The sequence below is a fragment of the Musa acuminata genome, chromosome BXJ2-11, assembly GCF_036884655.1.
Source record: "Musa acuminata AAA Group cultivar baxijiao chromosome BXJ2-11, Cavendish_Baxijiao_AAA, whole genome shotgun sequence".
In the NCBI taxonomy this organism is placed as follows: Eukaryota; Viridiplantae; Streptophyta; class Magnoliopsida; order Zingiberales; family Musaceae; genus Musa; species Musa acuminata.
Genome location: NC_088348.1, coordinates 11,240,359 through 11,250,597, shown reverse-complemented (window position 1 = coordinate 11,250,597; position 10,239 = coordinate 11,240,359). Strand labels below are relative to the sequence as shown.

The window sequence follows — 10,239 nt, the reverse complement described above, 5'->3', positions numbered from 1 at the left end:
TGTGATATATGTTTGCTGAAGCCTTTAATCGTGGCCCAACTGATATACCTTGGTTCACAGGAACTTTACTGTTCTGAGTTACTTGGATTTTATTCAAGGCTTATGCGGTACGCTTTGATTAGAACATGTATCAATCAATTTATTTTGTGGTTTTTGCATCAATGTTGATGTGGGTTCTAAGTATTTGTGCTTTTGATTGAATCAGAACTTTAGATTATTTGTCAGATAAGTCATCACATGGTCATACAATATCTTGTTTGTTTGGAAGACGATTACTTGAAATTTCACTTCCATGACATGATCCCATTTGGTCATGCTAGCCGTGCTACCACTTTGAACCTATCAAGAGTATATTATATTAGAACATGCTTCCGAAATAGAGTGTTTTCCCCTATTAGTTATCGTTCAAATACGCCCCCCCTAATTAACATCTACTTAAAAACTTAGGCTAACATCTATTAAGCACAAGTTGGCTTAAATTTAAAAATATATAATCTATATAAAATATCGAATATCTTTATTGGATTTCTATAATGTTGTCGTTTTGAATGTCGACTAAGCTATTGGTACTAATAATTCGAGGGATTACTATTGCATTTCTCCAATACCTACTCTGAAATGCTTTTGATGGCCTTGAAGTCAGATTTATAGGGGTTTCTGAAACTTCTGACTACTGTAGCCAAAACTTCAATTCAATTCAATGCTCAACAAATCTTGGGTGCCACAAAGAACCAGATTCGAAGGAATATAAAAGGCAAATGATGGATCTACAAGTTTATAGCTAGCTGCTAGAAAGGAAAATATTCTTTATTCAATTAGTAGGGGACAATGGCTCGGTGTGAAACACGCAACGTCACATAGCCGCAAGCAGACAACTCGTCCAAGACATAGTTAAGAGACCACTGGTGCAACACACCACACTACAGCAAGCAGACAATTCTTTCCGAGGCATACTTATTATGTGATGACATTATCAGAGGAATCAAAGTCAAAATTGGCAAAATTGTGGACGCTTTCCTCTTCTCCTTCAGAGACAGTGATGTCCTTAAATCCAAGTAGGTGGTAATGTTAGTCCAGTAGTAACAATATGACAACACTGTGGAGAAGGTGGTCGGGTTGTTGACCCAAAGTGCACAGTGTTCTCCAGTTGAGCTCTCTTTTCTGTGAGTTTGCATACGGTACACAAAGAGTTGTCATAAATGGAACTCCGATTGCTGTATTTAAAAGAGTGATCATGATCCCTGGAGCTTTGTTTGCTTTTGTTCCTGAAACAATGCTGGTTTCGATCGAACGGATAAACAGCGATCGATATTTCATGTGAAAGCTACACGACACACAACACTGTTCGATGCAGAGATACACGGAAGCAGAATCTGCACGGAGGTCGATTCAATTCGTCATTTTTTTTGTAGAGATTCGGATTATTTTTAATTGAAATCATCAATTAGATGATATGATCCATATATATATATACATATATATACATATATATATATACACATATATACATATATATGTATATATATACATATATACATATATATATATATATGTATATATATATATATGGATCCCGTCATACCACGTGTCTGTCTCTTCTAATGTGTCTCCTGTCATGAGCTCCATTGGACCGGTCACCCCCGCCCCCCAATAATGCCGCGATGCGCCGTGGGAGGGATCAAGTTCCTAAGGTTCGTACAGAGCGTCGCTTCCTAATCCAGTAATTGTAATCCACGTGTGACAATAGACTGGAATACGACAAGACGTGTCGTACTCTAAGAAATGAGCCAAGCACGGGATCTGATCCTGGGGAAAAGTGACACCACGGGATCCGTCGGACCAATCCCCAAAAGATTCGGCCTGCTCCAGTTGCCACGTGCTATCCAGTAGTCACGTGCTCTGCGACCCCACCATACTCCATTTTCAATGCGATTTTTTAGCCAAATTATATATTATTTTATCTCATCCCTTCTAATTTGCATGTTTTCCCTTAAATATATGTTTGGCTAACAGAATAGTAGAGATATTTTAGGTTTGTTAACCAAATAGTATATTGTGGGCAGGTATACGTGTAAATGCCTGCGTTGGAAATGCGCTCGAAATCTACCCGCTGAGGTACTTACCATCTGATTGGAGGAGATAGATTCTTGGGCCCCATCCGAGCATCCGATCGCAGGGGGAGTAGGTGAGACGGGTAAACAACTCATATGCTCCAATCGTTCGTTTTTCGTCACCGAAATTATGTCCCCACAGATCAGGATTACCCATTCGCTAGGGCCCACCTGCTCCACCAATTGGAAATGGATTCTCGCATACTTCGTCTGCCCTCTAGCTAGTGCATTTGCATATAATTTACTATGCGGACACATGCAAAAAGGGCAATCCTATGCGGCCTCCGTTGGGCGCATCGTCCACCCTCCGCCTCCAACCTCCCTCTCTATAAGTAGGGAGTCATGGAGGGGAGGAAACATCGCACTGAGAAATAGAATCGTAGAGCGCGAGTGTGTGTGTGTGTGTGTGTGTGTGTGTGTGTGTGAGAGAGAGAGAGAGAGAGAGAGAGAGAGAGAGAGGGGTGGGGGAGAGCGGAGTTGTCTTATGGTTCTTTTCTGTGGCTGCAGTTGATGCAGCAGAAGGGGAGGGTTAATAATCGCCAGTCTCGGAGCTTCTCTAGATCTCGCCTCGCCGTCGAGGGATCTTAACCATCTCGAATTCCCTGCATTCCGCAGCAAGAAAGAGAGATTATTGTCATAAAACAATGTCTTCTCCTACCAATGCCGTCGTCAATGGTAAGATCAGAGACCCGCCGTTGCTTCTTGTTGGTCGGATGAGACTGCTTCGGCCCTAAAAACATATTATATTTTCTTGAAATAATGGTTTCTTCTGTCAATGGCGTTGTTGATGGCGAGATCGCATGCTGATACTTGCGTTTATTCGACGCATTTTGCTCTCTTAACGGAGATTTTGTTGTGACATTGTGGAAATCGTGGCAGGGGGAGAGGAGCGCGAGGTCCAGAAGATCTACTGGATAGAGCACTCCAAGGAACTCACTGTGGAGGCGATGATGCTCGACTCCCATGCCTCTGAACTCGACAAAGAAGAGAGGCCCGAGGTATAGGCTTCCTCACACCATTCAAATGCTTGATCTTTTTCCTTTTTTTGCATTTTCCCTTTTAGTTTTTCTCTCAATATGTCTCCTTGATCTATGTATTTCTCATTCTGGCAGCGTTCGAGGACTTGAATTTTAGTTCATGCGGAAGCTCTTGAATTGAACTTTTGACTGGATTTTGTTACTAACAGTACGATTGTGCATTTGTAGGTGCAAGTCAACTTAATAATACATTAGCGTGCTCCCTTCACAAAATAAAATAAAGCATAAGCTTGGGGAACAAGTGACTTTTTTAAAATAGATGGACCTTATGGAATTTTGGCAAACGTTTTGAGTGTCACCATGCAACAGAGAGAACGTTCCATAAAAATTATGTTGTTTGTTATCATCACCCAAGTCTTTCCAGCTCATAATGGGGTCCCTATCAAACACTAGTCCAACAAAAACTGAGAAGAGTCCAAAGAAGATTGCATAGAAAAGGTGTCCTTTCTGACAAAAGATGGTATCCACAAACTGAAATTACATGGATAAACCACAATTTTTTGTCAACAAGCGTAGTTTCTGACAAATGATTGTATACACAATCTGGATTTGTTTTGTTTTGTTTCGTTTCTTTTGATCTGCCACAAACTGAAATTAGATGGACATCTAGGAAAAGATAAGTAGTTCCTTTTCTGTTTTGATTTCAACCTCTTAAAAGAGAGTATTGCTATGATTTCAAAGGTTTGGCCGTTTCATGTGGATCGCATCCATTCAATAACAAAGTCAATTATCTCAAAACGGGGAAAAATATCTCCATTAAGTAAATACTGTATTCTGATCTTCATTGATCAAAGCTGTTAGTTGGATCTAGATCAGTTATGACAAATCTGGATCTTGTTCAAGGATGAACAACTGTGTACAGAGATCAACCAGAACCACAAAAACAATAACCTTGACACAAGTTTTTATTATTTGTTAAATTATTTTATACTCGTTATTAGAATTTGAATATTTTAGCTTCAACATGGATTAGCTGTGGTGCATAAAACACAAGTGAAAACAATAAATTTTTGCTGAATATTTCCTATGGTCTTCAAGTCCAATTAACAATATATGGTCATTACTTTAAACTCATTAGTGCCCTAGTATGGCAAATCTACACACAAGAATGTCTTGTTTTAAGGCATAAAAGGCTTTTTTGGCACTCGTATCTGTTTGATCTCATCAAACCAAAAAGAAAATAGTCCAAAGCCATCTTAATTCTAATGTATGGCTTGAACTCTAGAAGTAGATAAACACTTCATCCTGAAAATAAAATGACTGAAGGAGCCAACAAAAAATAATTGCCATGCTAAACGAGATATACGTATTCTTTATGATTTTGATGTTCTCAAAATATTAGTCTTGAACTGCAGATATGGGACATCTGAAGATCCCAAATTAACATCCCACATGTCACATACAATTATATATACCATATTATTTTTCAAGTTATAAATATAAGTCTTTTAGTTTTTTCTATGGATCTTTTCAGTGTCATTTTATGAATCATCAAATTTGAGGTTCATATTCTCTCATTAACCATCAAAATTTTGTGAACAATGTTTTTAGTCAGTTGCTAATTGAAAACTTACATCTGCAGAGTAATATGTAGCCTTTGCAAAAGAAGATTGTGCTTTCTCTCTCTCATACACAAACACACACACACACACACACATATATATATGTGTGTATATATATATATATATATATATATACATATATATATATATATATATATATTTATTTATTTATACACACACACACACACATATATATATATATATATAGATATATATATATGTGTGTGTGTGTGTGTGTGTGTGTGTGTGTGTGTATATATATGTGTCTATATATATATATATATATATATATATATATATATAGACACATATATATACACACACACACACACACACACACATATATATATATATATATATATATATATTGGAAAAGAGTGGTGGTTTGTGTCTTTGTGACAACCCATGTTCTGATCTCTAATATATATTCTCATTTTCTAGGTCCTGTCTTTGCTTCCACCTTACAAGGGAAAGTCAGTCTTGGAGCTAGGGGCTGGCATTGGTCGTTTTACTGGCGAACTAGCTAAAGAAGCTGGTCATGTTCTGGCTTTGGACTTCATTGAAAGTGTGATTGAGAAGGTATCCTAGGCAATTATCTTTCATCAAGAATATGTTAGTACAATTTTGGATTATTTCATTGGGAATATTCTCATTTTCTTGTTTGTTGCAGAATGAGAGTTTGAATGGGCACTATAAGAATACAAGCTTTATGTGTGCTGATGTATCATCTCCAGACTTGTCTATTGAAGCAGATTCTTTTGATCTGATATTCTCAAATTGGTTACTAATGTATCTTTCTGATAAAGAGGTAATATGCATTCTTGTAGATATCTCTATCTTCTAATGTTGTTATTCTCATTAATATTATCTGCTTTTGAGATTTTGTTTATCATACCTATGTTCACACGAGTTTATATATACACATAATTGGACACATATTTGAGGTGTTTATACTTGTCCTCTGAATTTCTAGACATTTATGCTTTCCATGCTTACTTACCATTACTGACAACATTGGAGCATTTGAACATCTGATCTTTTCCAATATCTACAATTTGCATATATATCACCTCCATCAATTTTCATTTTGCCAGAAATATTCTGCACACCCTTAGCATGCAAAAGACTCCATATGCCCCAGTTGATATGGGAATCCTTGGAAATAACAATAGTTGATTTGAATAATAAGTTATTTGGATATTATCACAAATTTGTAGAAATAAGTGTGCACTGACTTATCTGATGCAATCAGTTAATCACAACATACAAAAATGAAATTATTGGTTTGACGTGATTTCTAGAATGGACGTCTTATCTTTAGATATTCTACATAGTATATGTATGACATCCTAGTTTATTACTAGTCCACAGGAAACTCTGTACTGATTCTTGGGAGACAAATTGATGAGTTGCAACATATTAGTCCATTTCGGTCAGAAATGAACATAAAATTATAAATCTTTGGTACTAAGAGAATTTATATACCAGTTAATATGGCCACTTCCAACATCCCTTGAATTTCTATCTTGACTAGCTTTTTCTGTTTTCAGATTTATTCATGGAGTTCTACTTATCTTTTGTATGTTGAAAATGAATTTATTTCCTCTGTAGACATCTAAAAGTGCTTATATTTTGCATAGGTGGAAAAACTGGTGGAAAGGATGGTAAAATGGCTGAAGGTTGGTGGTTACATCTTCTTTAGAGAATCTTGCTTCCACCAATCCGGTGACTCGAAAAGGAAAGTCAACCCAACACATTACCGGGAGCCAAGTTTTTATACAAAGGTAATTCATCTACTTTTACATTTGTTTATTGAAATCTTCTGATCTGGCTTACTGTACTCTGATTCGAGATTAGTGAGACTAGATCTAAAACTATAAAGAGAACTAGTCAAAATAAAATTGAATAATTATGTTGAACTGCTTAGAGAGTATCCCCCTATACTATAATTGATCCATACAGAGGTTTTTTTTCTCTGTTCTTTAACCTACTTGAGCTTTCTTATATGAGTTCCTTCACTTCTATAAGGTTGTTTTCTTTCTTCCCTACATAGGATTCTTCTTCATATCATTTTAGTTTCAGAATTGAGATTTTAATGCAGGTTTTTAAGGGGTGCCATGCGTATGATGTCCAAGGAAACTCCTTTGAACTTTCTCTTATTACATGTAAGTGCATTGCAGCTTATGTGAAGAACAAGAAAAATCAAAATCAGGTAGTCTTTCAACCTTTACTCTCAGATATTGTTTCGATGCTTTTCTGTCAACTGTTTCTTATGTGCTTTTCTGAAAAATGCAGATCTGTTGGATATGGCAAAAAATCAAGTCAGATAATGACAGGGGTTTCCAGCTATTCTTAGACAATGTACAATATAAAAGCAGTGGAATTTTACGATATGAGCGCATCTTTGGAGATGGCTTTGTGAGCACGGGAGGAATTGGTTTGTGCAAATTTCTTTTATAATTTTTTATTTGACTGATGTGCAATCATCACTTGTTTTTATCTCTTAGCACCAACTTTTTTTAATATCGCCTAAAATGGTGAAGTGATGGGATGATTTTTTTACTTTTTAAGCAACCATAATAATGTACCCCATATAAGTAAATCTCATAGAAATCTTAATAATAGCTATGTCATGTAACTGTAGTTGTTAGGTAGGCCTATCGTGAAGCCGAATCGATGGCCTCGGCTACTACAAAGTAGTTGAAGACACTTTATAATTTCTGAATTTGCTGTTACATTAACATTGTTAGACTGTCAGACTATTTTCTGAAAATTAGTGTTGCAAATTCAATATGCCTTAAATTTAATAATTGTAACACTGATATTGGAAGCTACTTGAAACTTGAAAGATAAATTATAGTTGGAAAAAGAATAAAATTGAAAAAAGACAATACAAATATCAGGATACATTATTACACCTATCCAATTTATATACAAATGTATATGTTTGATGCGATGTTATATTCAACAATTCCATAACCAAAAGCTTAGTTATTGCAATCACTTAGAGCTCATCCGGATAACCACATCGCTTAGGGATTGCTTGAAAACTAAACTTGATAAGAAAAAATCTTTCTTTTTTATCTTGGATCTTAACTAGCATCTAGTTCATTTTGTTCATTCCTAAGTTTAGGATGATACTGAAGAAAATTTGGATGTACTTGTGTCAGCAACTGTGTTTGTTTTAGCCTCATGTGAAAGACAAGAAGACCTCTTCTATATCAAGAGTGTTACTCCTGCTTTATTCATTCATTTGTAGATAATTTTCAGCACCTACTGCATGAGCATCTAGAAGTTGTTCAGTTATCTTTGCAGTTTTTCTGTAGTGCCGGTCTTCGTTTTTTTCTTATCCGTTTTCCATTGAACAAACATCCTCATATCCAATCATAAAAAGTTCTGTTGGCAAATGCTAATGCTTGCTTAGTAACTTCCAAAATGCCTTGTTGCAGAGATAATGTTAGATTTATTTGATAGAACAGGTGTCTCTTTGATGAATTTGCTTGTCTTAAATATTGGAGACAGTGTTCAATCCTCATCTCTTGTACTTTATTCTTGTTTTTCTTATTTAAACTTTTTCATCAGAGACTACGACAGAGTTTGTGGCAAAGCTTGACCTTAAGCCTGGACAGAAGGTCCTTGATGTTGGATGTGGCATCGGGGGAGGTGACTTTTATATGGCTGAGAACTTTGATGTAGAAGTGGTTGGGATAGATCTTTCGATAAATATGATATCCTTTGCACTTGAACGTGCAATTGGACGCAAATGCTCAGTAGAGTTTGAGGTTGCTGACTGCACAAAAAAAACATATCCAGATAACACATTTGATGTTATATACAGCCGTGATACAATCCTTCATATACAGGTGTGTTTCTTTCATAATATTTTCTATCATGTCATATTCTAGTGCTTAGTATTATAGTATCTGCATGTGCGACATGATCTGTAAGCTAGAAACCAATATTTGGCACTAACTAGACAGATGATTCGAATCAGAAGGCAAGAACTGGGTTTTTTATCGTCTGGTGAAGACTTTTGTGCTGAAACTTCTTAACAAACAAGTTATATGCAACTCCATCAACAAATAGAGCTTTTGATGATTAGCATCATCCTGCAAGATTTTTTGTGTGGAATTTGCAATTTGATATTTCATGAACTCATAAAATGTTAACATCGGTCAACATACATAGCAACCTTGTTACTACCACCAATAAAATGCATTCTTTTTATAACCTGGTTGTTCCTTTTTTCCAAAATGCAATTAAGTTGACAGTTGATAAATTTGGCTGTTTCTTCAGGATAAACCATCATTGTTCAAAGGCTTTTTTAAGTGGTTGAAACCAGGGGGTAAGGTTCTTATTAGTGATTACTGCAAGAAATCAGGGACTCCGTCAGAAGATTTTGCAGCGTATATTAAGCAAAGAGGGTATGATCTCCATGACGTCGATGATTATGGCCAGGTTAGCTTCTCCACTTGACGTTCAGCTGCATGCTTTGTTGACGTACCAAGCACAAAAGCAATGGAAATTGTTTATCTTGTCAGATGCTAAAGGATGCTGGATTTCATGAAGTCATTGCCGAAGACAGGACAAATCAGGTTCTACTCTCTCTTTGTACAGAATGCCTAGTTGTTTATGCGTAGCATCATGCATGTTCATATGCAGATTTATCTCTGATAGTTCAATGATTACCAATACCGTAACTAACATTCTTTTCCTTATTACAGTTTTTAGAGGTTCTTCAGAAGGAACTGGATGCTGTCGAGAAGGATAAGGAAGCATTCATACATGATTTCTCACAGGTGACTATGCTTGAAAGTGTAGAAGCCTGTATCAAGTATTGTCTTTGTTTTTATTGCTAAACAAAGTTTAACACCGGTAATATTGAAATGCAGGAAGACTATGACGAGATTGTGAGTGGCTGGAAGGCAAAGCTTAAGAGAAGTTGGACTGGTGAACAGAGATGGGGCCTGTTCATTGCGAAAAAGAATTGAAATGGAACTACAAGTAACTTGCTAACGTGGTGCCTGGGTTTAATGATCTCTGTTCATGAGAAAAGCTTTATGTTCAGCTACTTGAACTTTATTTCAGAATTATGTTCAAGCTGAATTAATCTGCCCTAAGACTGGATGCTGTCAGTCAACCCCAGGATTCTTATATGTAGTAATTGAAGTCCCTGAGACTGTGTGCTGTTAGTCAACCCCAGCATCGTTATTATGTCTACTATTTGAAGCATGCTAGCTGATGGAATCTAGTACAATGCCTCTTAATATTTTCTTCTTTTTTCTTATTAATGCACTTTGAAATTATGAACTGAACTTTCCGGCAGCAAGCACACTTGAAAGTGTCAACTATCTGAAGCAAGATATATGTTGGTATTTTAAATGGAACAATGATTTCTGTGGTCATGGTAACTTCATCATTTTACATTATCTAAATTCAAATGACAGCATTAGTGAGAAAAAAAGTATCTGCAGTTCATATAATATATTAGTTATTGAAAGGTTTCATATGATGTTTCAGTTCAATATG

The 10,239-nt window shown here is 36.2% G+C and overlaps 1 protein-coding gene across 1 annotated transcript; it reads left to right on the top strand.

Moving 5' to 3' along the window:
* Positions 1-2,472: 2,472 nt before the first annotated feature.
* On the top strand, positions 2,473-9,977 carry LOC135628020 (phosphoethanolamine N-methyltransferase-like). The gene is made up of 12 exons (XM_065134550.1): positions 2,473-2,786; positions 2,991-3,109; positions 5,152-5,289; positions 5,381-5,518; positions 6,351-6,494; positions 6,812-6,922; positions 7,006-7,147; positions 8,293-8,573; positions 9,007-9,168; positions 9,252-9,305; positions 9,435-9,509; positions 9,603-9,977. Exons 1-12 carry the CDS (start codon positions 2,756-2,758, stop codon positions 9,699-9,701), a joined length of 1,494 nt encoding a protein of 497 aa, XP_064990622.1. The 5' UTR covers positions 2,473-2,755; the 3' UTR covers positions 9,702-9,977.
* The last annotated feature ends 262 nt before the right edge of the window (positions 9,978-10,239 follow it).